At 38.4% G+C, this 12,487-nt stretch overlaps 1 protein-coding gene across 2 annotated transcripts in view; it reads right to left on the reverse strand.

The window, feature by feature from the left end:
- Window positions 1–12,487, reverse strand: part of serhl (serine hydrolase like) — a 61,197-nt gene that overhangs the window by 38,177 nt on the left and 10,533 nt on the right. Inside the window, exons 4-12 of one of the 2 annotated variants that reach the window (XM_061976973.2) lie at window positions 9,915–9,956; window positions 9,830–9,849; window positions 9,669–9,743; window positions 7,554–7,660; window positions 7,399–7,478; window positions 7,297–7,331; window positions 7,142–7,218; window positions 6,944–7,031; window positions 4,481–4,605 (exon numbers count right to left, since the gene is read on the reverse strand). In XM_061976973.2, coding sequence (XP_061832957.1) covers window positions 4,481–4,605; window positions 6,944–7,031; window positions 7,142–7,218; window positions 7,297–7,331; window positions 7,399–7,478; window positions 7,554–7,660; window positions 9,669–9,743; window positions 9,830–9,849; window positions 9,915–9,956 — 649 coding nt within the window. Of the gene's footprint in view, window positions 1–4,452; window positions 4,606–6,943; window positions 7,032–7,141; window positions 7,219–7,296; window positions 7,332–7,398; window positions 7,479–7,553; window positions 7,661–9,668; window positions 9,744–9,829; window positions 9,850–9,914; window positions 9,957–12,487 lie in introns of those variants that run through there. The other variant, XM_072914916.1, reaches the window with a different exon arrangement.

Below are 12,487 nucleotides of genomic sequence, written 5' to 3' on the forward strand. Positions count from 1 at the left end.
AAATTAGCCAAAAAAGTTAGCATGCTAATGTTAGCATGCGTCAAGTACCAAAATATGACTGATGTGTATACTTACAAAATAAGCTAGTATAATAACGTTAGCGTTCGTCAAGTATAAACATATTTGGCGCTTAGGTGTATACCTGCAAAAATTTGCCAAAAAGCTAGCATGCTAATGTTAGCACATGTCAAGTACCAAAATATGACTGATATGTATACTTAAAAATAAGTTTAAAAAAAGCTAGCATAATAACGTTAGCGTTTGTCAGGTATCAACATATTTGACGCTTAGGTGTATACCTGCAAAAAATTGCCAAAAAAGCTAGCATGCTAATGTTAGCACGCGTCAAGTACCAAAATATGATTGATGTGTGTACGTACAAAATAAGCTAGCAATATAACGTTAGCGTTTGTCAAGTATCAACATATTTGACGCTTAGGTGTAAACCTGCAAAAATTTGCCAAGAAAGCTAGCATAATAATGTTAGCATTCATCAAGTATCAAAATATTTGACGCTTAGGTGTATACCTACAAAATAAGCTAAAAAAAAAAGCTTGCATAATAACGTTAGCGTTTGTCAGGTATCAACATATTTGACGCTTAGGTGTATATCTGCAAAAATTTGCCAAAAAAGCTAGCATGCTAATGTTAGCACGTGTCAAGTACCAAATTATGACTGATGTGTATACTTACAAAATAAGCTAAAAAAAAAGCTAGCATAATAACGTTAGCGTTTGTCAGGTATCAACATATTTGACGCTTAGGTGTATACCTGCAAAAATTTGCCAAAAAGCTAGCATGCTAATGTTAGCACGTGTCAAGTACCAAAATATGACTGATGTGTATACTTACAAAATAAGCTAGTATAATAATGTTAGCGTTCGTCAAGTATCAACATATTTGACGCTTAGGTGTATCCCTGCAAAAATTTGCCAAAAAAGCTAGCATGCCAATGTTAGCACGTGGCAAGTACCAAATTATGACTGATGTGTATACTTACAAAATAAGTTAAAAAAAAAAAGCTAGCATAATAACGTTAGCGTTTGTCAGGTATCAACATATTTGGCGCTTAGGTGTATACCTGCAAAAATTTGCCAAAAAGCTAGCATGCTAATGTTAGCACATGTCAAGTACCAAATTATGACTGATGTGTATACTTACAAAATAAGTTAAAAAAAAAAAGCTAGCATAATAACGTTAGCGTTTGTCAGGTATCAACATATTTGACGCTTAGGTGTATACCTGCAAAAATTTGCCAAAAAAGCTAGCATGCTAATGTTAGCGCGCGTCAAGTACCAGAATATGATTGATGTGTATACGTACAAAATAAGCTAGCATTATAACGTTAGCGTTTGTCAAGTATCAACATATTTGACGCTTAAGTGTAAACCTGCAAAAGTTAGCCAAAAAAGCTAGCATGCTAATGTTAGCATGTGTCAAGTACCAAATTATGACTGATGTGTATACTTCCAAAATAAGCTAAAAAAAAAGCTAGCATAATAACGTTAGCGTTCGTCAAGTATCAACATATTAGACGCTTAGGTGTATACCTGCAAAAATTTGCCAAAAAAGCTAGCATAATAATGTTAGCATTCGTCAAGTATCAAAATATTTGACGCTTAGGTGTATACCTACAAAATAAGCTAAAAAAAAAAGCTTGCATAATAACGTTAGCGTTTGTCAGGTATCAACATATTTGACGCTTAGGTGTATATCTGCAAAAATTTGCCAAAAAACCTAGCATGCTAACGTTAGCACGCGTCAAGTACCAAATTATGACTGATGTGTATACTTACAAAATAAGCTAAAAAAAAGCTAGCATAATAACGTTAGCGTTTGTCAGGTATCAACATATTTGACGCTTAGGTGTATACCTGCAAAAATTTGCCAAAAAGCTAGCATGCTAATGTTAGCACGTGTCAAGTACCAAAATATGACTGATGTGTATACTTACAAAAAAAGCTAGTATAATAATGTTAGCGTTCGTCAAGTATCAACATATTTGACGCTTAGGTGTATCCCTGCAAAAATTTGCCAAAAAAGCTAGCATGCCAATGTTAGCACGTGGCAAGTACCAAATTATGACTGATGTGTATACTTACAAAATAAGCTAAAAAAAAAAGTTTGCATGATAACGTTAGCGTTCGTCAAGTATCAACATATTTGACGCTTAAATGTATACCTGCAAAAATTTGCCAAAAAAGCTAGCATGTTAATGTTAGCACGTGTCAAGTACCAAAATATGACTGATGTGTATACCTACAAAATAAGATAGCATAATAACGTTAGCGTTCGTCAAGTATCAACATATTTGAAGCTTAGGTGTAAACCTGCAAAAATTAGCCAAAAAAGCTAGCATGCTAATGTTAGCACGCGTCAAGGACCAAAATATGATTGATGTGTATACTTACAAAATAAGCGAGCATAATAATGTTAGCGTTCGTCAAGTATCAACATATTTGACGCTTAGGTGTATACCTGCAAACATTTGCCAAAAAAGCTAGCATAATAACGTTAGCATTCGTCAAGTATCAAAATATTTGACGCTTAGGTGTATACCTACAAAATAAGCTAAAAAAGAAGCTAGCATAATAATGTTAGCGTTTGTCAGGTATCAACATATTTGACGCTTAGGTGTATATCTGCAAAAATTAGCCAAAAAAGCTAGCATGCTAATGTTAGCACGTGTCAAGTACCAAAATATGACTGATGTGTATACTTACAAAATAAGCTAGCATTATAACGTTAGCGTTTGTCAAGTATCAACATATTTGGCGCTTAGGTGTAGACCTGCAAAAATTAGCCAAAAAAGCTAGCATGGTAATGTTAGCACGTGTCAAGTACCAAATTATGACTGATGTGTATACTTACAAAATAAGTTTAAAAAAAAGCTAGCATAATAACGTTAGCGTTTGTCAGGTATCAACATATTTGACGCTTAGGTGTATACTTGCAAAAATTTGCCAAAAAGCTAGCATGCTAATGTTAGCACGTGTCAAGTACCAAAATATGACTGATGTGTATACTTACAAAATAAGCTAGCATTACAACGTTAGCGTTTGTCAAGTATCAACATATTTGACGCTTAGGTGTAAACCTGCAAAAATTAGCCAAAAAAGCTAGCATGCTAATGTTAGCACGTGTCAAGTACCAAATTATGACTGATGTGTATACTTACAATATAAGCTAAAAAAAAAAGCTAGCATAATAATGTCAGCGTTTGTCAGGTATCAACATATTTGACACTTAGGTGTATACCTGCAAAAATTTGCCAAAAAGCTAGCATGCTAATGTTAGCACGTGTCAAGTACCAAAATATGACTGATGTGTATACTTACAAAATAAGCTAGCATAATAACGTTAGCGTTCGTCAAGTATCAACATATTTGACGCTTAGGTGTATACCTGCAAACATTTGCCAAAAAAGCTAGCATAATAACGTTAGCATTCGTCAAGTATTAAAATATTTGAGGCTTAGGTGTATACCTGCAAAATAAGCTAAAAAAAAAAATATCATAATAACGTTAGCGTTCGTCAAGTATCAACATATTTGACGCTTAAATGTATACCTGCAAAAATTAGCCAAAAAAGCTAGCATTTTAATGTTAGCACGTGTCAAGTACCAAAATATGACTGATGTGTATACCTACAAAAAAAGCTAGCATAATAACGTTAGCGTTCGTCAAGTATCAACATATTAGACGCTTAGGTGTATACCTGCAAAAATTTGCCAAAAAAGCTAGCATAATAACGTTAGCATTCGTCAAGTATCAAAATATTTGACGCTTAGGTGTATACCTACAAAATAAGCTAAAAAAAGCTAGCATAATAACGTTAGCGTTCGTCAAGTATCAACATATTTGACGCTTAAATGCATACCTGCAAAAATTAGCCAAAAAAGCTAGCATGTTAATGTTAGCACGTGTCAAGTACCAAAATATGACTGATGTGTATACCTACAAAATAAGATGGCATAATAACGTTAGCGTTCGTCAAGTATCAACATAGACGCTTAGGTGTATACCTCCAAAAATTTGCCAAAAAAGCTAGCATAATAACGTTAGCATTCGTCAAGTATCAAAATATTTGACGCTTAGGTGTATACCTACAAAATAAGCAAAAAAAAAAAGCTGGAATAATAACGTTAGCGTTCGTCAAGTATCAACATATTTGACGCTTAAATGTATACCTTCAAAACTTAGCCAAAAAAGCTAGCATGCTAATGTTAGCATGTGTCAAGTACCAAAATATGACTGATGTGTATACCTCCAAAATAAGATAGCATAATAACGTTAGCGTATTAGACGCTTAGGTGTATACCTGCAAAAATGAGCCATAAAAGCTAACGTTCTATTATTAGAATGCTAAGTGATAAAATGTAGCTACGGGCCACACCTCTGCCATACAGTGACACAGTCAAACGTGTGAAGAAGTGAAAATTCAAGTGTGGAGTGGATGAGATGTAACGTTTACTTCCTACAGCTTGGTGGTGAGTCCAGACGAGGACAGGACTTTGTCGCGCAGGAACTGGGACACCATGGGGGCCAGGACTTGGGGGTGGTTGAGGTGGACGTGATGGCCGCCCTGCACCGTCACCACGGAGTGCTGTGGGAGACCGACACAAAAAGAAGGAGGCGTTGAGTTTTCACACGCCTCTTTTCTCTCGTCAGCAAGAACTGGACCAGACGCCACCACGTAGGGTTCTATGTGAAACATTCATCGTACTCAACACAACGCTGCTTGCATCTCACCTTTGAAGACTAAATGTTTGAAATGCTTATTTAGATGGAGGGTGTCAGAATAATTCTGTCTAAATTATCACAATACTTTGTGTTGAAATGAGTTCCTGGCAAGGAGACAAAAGCTGTCTTTGAAACCTACCAAGAAGAAGGCTCGTAAAACTCCACTGTGTAAGCGGGAAAGCCACATGAAGGGTTTTCTGTTTTCTCTCAAAGCGGAGAGAAGGCAGGATCTGCCCAATTTCCAGACGACCTCTTTTTGAACCTCCTTTTTGAACTATTTTACAAGCTCTTTTTGAACTGACCTTTTCTGTGAACTGTTTACGACCTTTGTCCTTTGGAAGCAGCTGTGGCCATGTGGTCGGGGAGGGTCCAAAATAAAAGAAGGAGGCGTGCAATCTTTTGGCAGAACGTAATGACACTGTGCAATGGTACAGATGTGCACGTTTCTCCTCACTGAACCACATTGAATTCTGTCTCTGTCTGATTCTTTGCTTCTTGTCTTGTTTAATAGATGTCATCAGTGTTTGAACCTGACAGAGGGGTCGGATCAACACACGGACCGGGACCACGTCGCACGCGGTGGGCGTGGCCTAAACCGGAGTTAACATCAGAAGTACAAAAACTGAAAGTTGTCACGTTGTGTAAATGGTAAATAAAAAGAGAATAAAACAAATCCTTTTCAACTTATATTCAATTGAATAGACTGCAAAGACAAGATATTTCATGTTCACACTGAGAAACTTCGTTTTTTATGTGCAAACAATCATCAACTTAGAATTTAACGGCAGCAACACATTGCAAACAAGTTGTCAGAGGGGCATTTTTACCACTGTGTTACATGGCCTTTCCTTTTAACAACACTCAGTAAAGGTTTGGGAACTGAGGAGACACATTTTTGAAGTGGAATTCTTTCTCATTCTTGCTTGATGTACAGCTTAAGTTGTTCAACAGTCTCCCTTCTCATATTTTAGCCTTCACACATTTTCTATGTCTGGACTACAGGCAGGCCAGTCTAGTACCCGCACTCTTTTACTGTGAAGCCACACTGTTGTAACACGTGGCTTGGCATCGTCTTGCTGAAATAAGCAGTGGCGTCCATGATAACGTTGCTGGGATTGCAACATGTGTTGCTCCAAAACCTGTATGTACCTTTCAGCATTAATGGCGCCTTCACAGATGTGTAAGTTACCCATGTCTTGGGCACTAATACACCCCCATACCATCACACATGCTGCCTTTTACACTTTGACCCTAGAATAATCAGGATGGTTCTTTTTCTCTTTGTTCCGGAGGACACGACGTCCAAGTTTCCAAAAACAATTTGAAATGTGGACTCGCCAGACCACAGAACACTTTTCCACTTTGTATCAGTCCACCTTAGATGAGCTCGGGCCCAGCGAAGCCGGCGGCGTTTCCGGGTGTTGTTGATAAATGGCTTTGGCTTTGCATAGTAGAGCTTTAACTAGCACTTACAGATGTAGCGACCAACTATAGTTATTGACAGTGGTTTTCTGAAGTGTGCCTGAGCCCATGTGGTGATATCCTTTACTAACTTATGTCACTTTTTGATGCCTGAAGGATTGATATCAAGGCTTATGTGCAGTGATTTCTCCAGATTCTCTGAAACTTTTGATGATATTACAGAGCGTAGATGGTGAAATCCCTAAATTCCTTGCAATAACTGGTTGAGAAATGCTGTTCTTAAACAATTTGCTCACACATTTGTTGACAAAGTGGTGACCCTCGCCCCCGTCCTTGTTTGTGACTAACTGAGCATTTCATGGAAGCTGCTTTTATACCCAATCATGGCACCCGCCTGTTCCCAATTAGCCTGTTCACCTGTGGGATGTTCCAAATAAGTCTTTGATGAGCATCCCTCAACTTTCTCACTCTTTTTTGCCACTTGTGCCAGCTTTTTTTGAATTCCAAATTAGCTAATATTTGCAAACAATTAAGTTTCTCAGTGTGAACATGAAATATCTTGTCTTTGCAGTCTATTCAATTGAATATAAGTTGAAAAGGATTTGTTGTATTCTCTTTTTATTGACCATTTACACAACGTGACAACTTCACTGCTTGTACAACCCGGGTGTGTTGTGCACCAGACAGTATCTGTTGTTGTGTCCGTCTCACTACTTATAAACTCCCTAAAACTAGAGCACGAGCATGCAGGCTCACCTGCTTGGCATGAACACACTTACATTTCTGTCTCTGTAGCCCTGCAGAAGTGCGGATGTGAATTTCTTCTGGTCTTGTTCCGCAAATATTTTCTCAAAGCCTTCATCCGCTCTGGAAGAAAAGATGGGATGTGGATTTAGACTTCTGCAGCGTAGCAACACCGCACAGCAGACCCATAATTACACAATCTGCGGCTGTTCACTGAATAATTAATATCTTACAGGAGCACGAGGACTGGGGCTCGGATCCTGGATTGCAGCTCCAGACTCTGCTCCAGGCTGATGCGAACAATGTTTTTCTTCATGGAAAATAAAAAAAGGAGGACATACTCGAATTTGTGTTATGACGACGCTGGAAATTATCAGCGGGAACCTACCAGATTAATGCGGAGGTCGCGTGAGAAGACAACTCCTACATGAGAAGACCACAGTGGGTTCGCAGTTTGAGGGGAAAATGTGAAGAAAAAGTCAAGACAAACCTCCTTCCACTTGAACGAGGCCGCGTTCTAGAAGGATGCGGACGGACGCCTCGGACAGTGTTGGGTTCGCGGCTGACAATCTAAAACCAAATCGTACTAAAGTCACACAAATACTTTGTTGTTTTGTAAACAAAAGAAAAAAGAAGAGGTGATACCTCTCCACCGCTTTCTCAAAGGTGTAAACTCTTTGGCTCTTTTCAGGCGTCTTTTCAAACTCAAGCATGCCTTCCATCCCTTTCCGCATCACCGTGGACAATTCTTTCTGCAAATGATGGGGAGACGTTAAAGCAGCGATGTCACAGTGGTTTTCATTGAGGGCCACATGGCGGTTATGGCTCCTATCCGAGGGCCGCTTGTAACGGTGAATAATGTAGGAATTTGATTTCATTATTAATTATATCAATTGTTTTAAGTAGACTGTCCATTTTACAGTAAAAACTTTACATTTACTAAATTTTACTGTAAAATAGTGTATTTATTTTTAATTTTATTTTTTTACAACATCTTACATTAAATGGAAAAACAGTACCACTGTTTTTTGGGGGGTTTTCCGGAAAAAGCTGTGTGGAGAATGCATATATGTTTAAGAGTTATTTCTTTATTCATAGTCATGTTTAAATCAGCTAGTATTTTTCCATTTATACTCTGTATGCTTGTCTCTCTTTGTCTGCAGATGTCTGTGTTTTGTCTTAGGCATTGGAATGTGGGAGTTGGAGTACTCCCTTTTTATCTTATCTGTATTAGAACTATTCCTTTCTGGACAGGCTGGGGGCAGTTTTCGTATTCAATAAGTTGTCTCTTGTTAGACCACTTCGAGATGTCGATATGAAAGGACAATTGGACTGGTCTCCTAAAGCTTTTGTAAAACTTGATAATATTCCTATTCTGTCTTGATGGTCCTTCTTACTCAGCATATATGTCATCTAAAGAATTTAGGATTGACCAGTGACTTTAATTCCCTGAGAGGGAAGACTGGTCAGACGCAACAGCTGTCAGCTTAGTTACCAGAATTTTTGTGTTAAATTGACATTGTTTTTACAACATGATATTGTTCATGGAAAAACAGTAAAAGTTATTTTTTATTATGGCAACTTAGCTGCCAGTTTTTCTACCGGAAAAACAAACGTACCGTCTTTCCATTTACAGTAATACACCGTTAAAAACAACAACCCTAGATTTGACAGTCAACAACTGGCAGCCCATCCCATCCCATCCATCCATTTTCTACCGCTTATTCCCTTCGGGGTCGCGGGGGCGCTGGAGCCTATCTCAGCTACAATCGGGCGGAAGGCGGGGTACACCCTGGACAAGTCGCCACCTCATCGCAGGGCCAACACAGATAGACAGACAACATTCACACACTAGGGCCAATTTAGTGTTGCCAATCAACTTATCCCCAGGTGCATGTTTTTGGAGGTGGGAGGAAGCCGGAGTACCCGGAGGGAACCCACGCAGTCACGGGGAGAACATGCAAACTCCACACAGAAAGATCCTGAGCCCGGGATTGAACCCAAGACTACTCAGGACCTTCGTATTGTGAGGCAGACGCAGCCCAGTCAACAGAATTTTTACGCAAAAAACTGGTAGGTTTTTTTCCAATTTACAGTAATATACTAATGTATTGTAATTTTTATTCATTTGATGGGTAGTTTGCTGTAAAGTTAAGTATTTTTATTTAGACAAACACGTGTTTGGAAAGTATGATAATATACTGTAATATTTGTTGCAATATTGGATACTACTAAAGTTTAAACAGGTATGCAATTTCAAGCAATACATATATTTTTTCTGTCAAAATGAAAAAAATCAATTACATTTAGTGAGAAAATATTAAGTAAGTGATTTGACTCGGTGTTTGAGAAAATGGCGGATTGCTTCCCGATGAGCGAATAATAGAAAGGCGTTTAATTCGTCAAAATTCACCCATTTAGAGTTCGGAAATCGGTTAAAAAAATATATGGACTTTTTTCTGCAACATCAAGGTATATATTGACGCTTACATAGGTCTGGTGATAATGTTCCCCTTTAAGAACCACTGCATGATGTTCTTTACAAGTGTATGTAAACTTTTGACCACGACTGTATGTAGGAAAAAACGCAGATTTAAAACAATTTGTTTTTACAAGAGATAAAAAAAAGACAGATTTCCGACTATAGACGGAAAAACCACATGCCTGGTTATATTCTCCACAGGGGGCTGATTAGGCCAGACTTTGAAACCACAGGAAGTTGCAGCCTTAAACTGCTGATTTGAAGTTTGAAATGCTTACCACATCTGTAGGTAAGAATCCGTACGAGTCCAGCAGCACGACAGCTTCCACCATGTCAGGAAAGAGAGCACTAAACTGCAAACATGACACCACGGGTCCAGCCATGAGACCGACACACAAATAAAGAATGAAAGACGTAAACGAATACACAAACAACTCACCATCCCGGCGACATTACCACCTGGAGAAAGAAAGGGTATTTAGCGAAGAGCAGTGATGGAAATGGATGTGCGAGGCCACGCTCACCCATACTGTGGCCCAGGATGGAGAATCTGCTCCAGCGGAGAGCTGCGGGAGTTAATTTCACACATGGTCAGGCCGGTGCTGCATCTCATCAAAGAACTACATCCTGGATGAGTTTTACTGGCCACACAACATCAGGGTTGGCAAGCATGGCTGGACAATGTGATTGAAATCAATAAGACTTTTATCTGAAGCAATCAGAAGGTAACGAGTGATAACAAATACTTGACAATGAGATTAAACGTAAAAAAACACACAAGCACTTGAGTCTGTTTTCTACTTTGTTTTATATATTCTGAGCAAAACACGTCTGCTTAAAGGGGACCTACGGTGGAATTCTTCTGAAATGTTACAACGTTGATTATTAAAGTTAAAAAGTTAAAGTACCAATGATTGTCACACACACACTAGGTGTGGCGAGATTATTCTCTGCATTTGACCCATCACCCTTGATCACCCCCTGGGAGGTGAGGGGAGCAGTGGGCAGCAGCGGTGGCCGCGCCCGGGAATCATTTTGGTGATTTAACCCCCAATTCCAACCCTTGATGCCAAGCAGGGAGGTAATGGGTCCCATTTTTATAGTCTTTGGTATGACTCGGCCGGGGTTTGAACTCACAACCTACCGATCTCAGGGCGGACACTCTAACCACTAGGCCACTGAGTAGGTGTTTATTCATGTTAAAGGAGCCATATGTAATCATTTCATGTCAAGTCATTAATGTCAAAAGGCATTAATAAATCATGTTCTTTCCCAATACCTCTATAACTGATAAACAGTAGTTCAGCCAAGATGTGCTCATTTCCAAATTAGATTTACAGCTGTCAGAAGTTATCACACAACTTTGTGTTCCCATGAGTTCAGGCTGCCCTGCGAGAAGACAAAAGCTGTCTTTGATCTTATCAAGCAAAAGGCTTGTAAAAACCTCCACTGTGTGCGATGGGATGCGACGTGGAGGTGTCGGTTTCTTTGATCTATTGACAGCCCCAGGAAGACCTTGTCCATGACCCAAGGTCTACAAAGCAGAGAGGGGGGAAAACCTGACACCACTCCAGGCACCTTTTTTTTTTTAACTGTTTATGACAGAGTGCGGCAGTGGTTTATGACCCCCTTCCCCTTAGAACAGTGGTTCTTAACCTGGGTTCGATCGAAGCCTAGGGGTTCAGTGAGTCGGCCTCAGGGGTTCGGGGGAGGTCAAAACACACCCGACTCATCGTGTAAATAAAAACTTCTCCCTATCGGCGTATTACGGATACGACAACAGCAGAAGTCAGACTGATTTGCAGGTGTGTAATTTGTTGTGAGTTTATGCACTGTGTTGGTTTTGTTCATGCACGGTTCATTTTATGCACCAGTAAAAAAACATGGTAACACTTTAGTATGGGGAACATATTCACCATTAATTAGTTGCTTATGAACATGCAAATTAGTAACATACTGGCTCTTAACTAGTCATTATTAACTACTTATTAATGCCTTATTCGGCATGGCCTTATTATAACCCTAACCCTCTAACCCTGACCATAACCCTAACCAAATAACTCTAAATTAAGTCTTTGTTACTTAGAATATGTTCCCCTAGTGTCCAAAAAACTCTAAATTAAGTCTTTGTTACTTAGAATATGTTCCCCTAGTGTCCAAAAAACTCTAAATTAAGTCTTTGTTACTTAGAATATGTTCCCCTAGTGTCCAAATAACTCTAAATTAAGTCTTTGTTACTTAGAATATGTTCCCCTAGTGTCCAAATAACTCTAAATTAAGTCTTTGTTACTTAGAATATGTTCCCCTAGTGTCCAAAAAACTCTGAATTAAGTCTTTGTTACTTAGAATATGTTCCCCTAGTGTCCAAAAAACTCTAAATTAAGTCTTTGTTACTTGGAATATGTTCCCCTAGTGTCCAAAAAACTTTAAATTAAGTCTTTGTTACTTAGAATATGTTCCCCTAGTGTCCAAATAACTCTAAATTAAGTCTTTGTTACTTAGAATATGTTCCCCTAGTGTCCAAATAACTCTAAATTAAGTCTTTGTTACTTAGAATATGTTCCCCTAGTGTCCAAAAAACTCTAAATTAAGTCTTTGTTACTTAGAATATGTTCCCCTAGTGTCCAAAAAACTCTAAATTAAGTCTTTGTTACTTAGAATATGTTCTACTAGTGTCCAAATAACTCTAAATTAAGTCTTTGTTACTTAGAATATGTTCCCCTAGTGTCCAAAAAACTGTAAATTAAGTCTTTGTTACTTAGAATATGTTCCCCTAGTGTCCAAAAAACTCTAAATAAAGTCTTTGTCACTTAGAATATGTTCCCCTAGTGTCCAAATAACTCTAAATGAAGTCTTTGTTACTTAGAATATGTTCCCCTAGTGTCCAAAAAACTCTAAATTAAGTCTTTGTTACTTAGAATATGTTCCCCTAGTGTCCAAATAACTCTAAATTCAGTCTTTGTTACTTAGAATATGTTCCCCTAGTGTCCAAATAACTCTAAATTAAGTCTTTGTTACCGTATTTTTCGGAGTATAAGTCGCACCTGCCGAAAATGCATAATAAAGAAGGAAAAAAACATATATAAATCGCACTGGA

The sequence above is a fragment of the Nerophis lumbriciformis genome, linkage group LG16 (assembly GCF_033978685.3).
Source record: "Nerophis lumbriciformis linkage group LG16, RoL_Nlum_v2.1, whole genome shotgun sequence".
Taxonomy (NCBI): Eukaryota; Metazoa; Chordata; class Actinopteri; order Syngnathiformes; family Syngnathidae; genus Nerophis; species Nerophis lumbriciformis.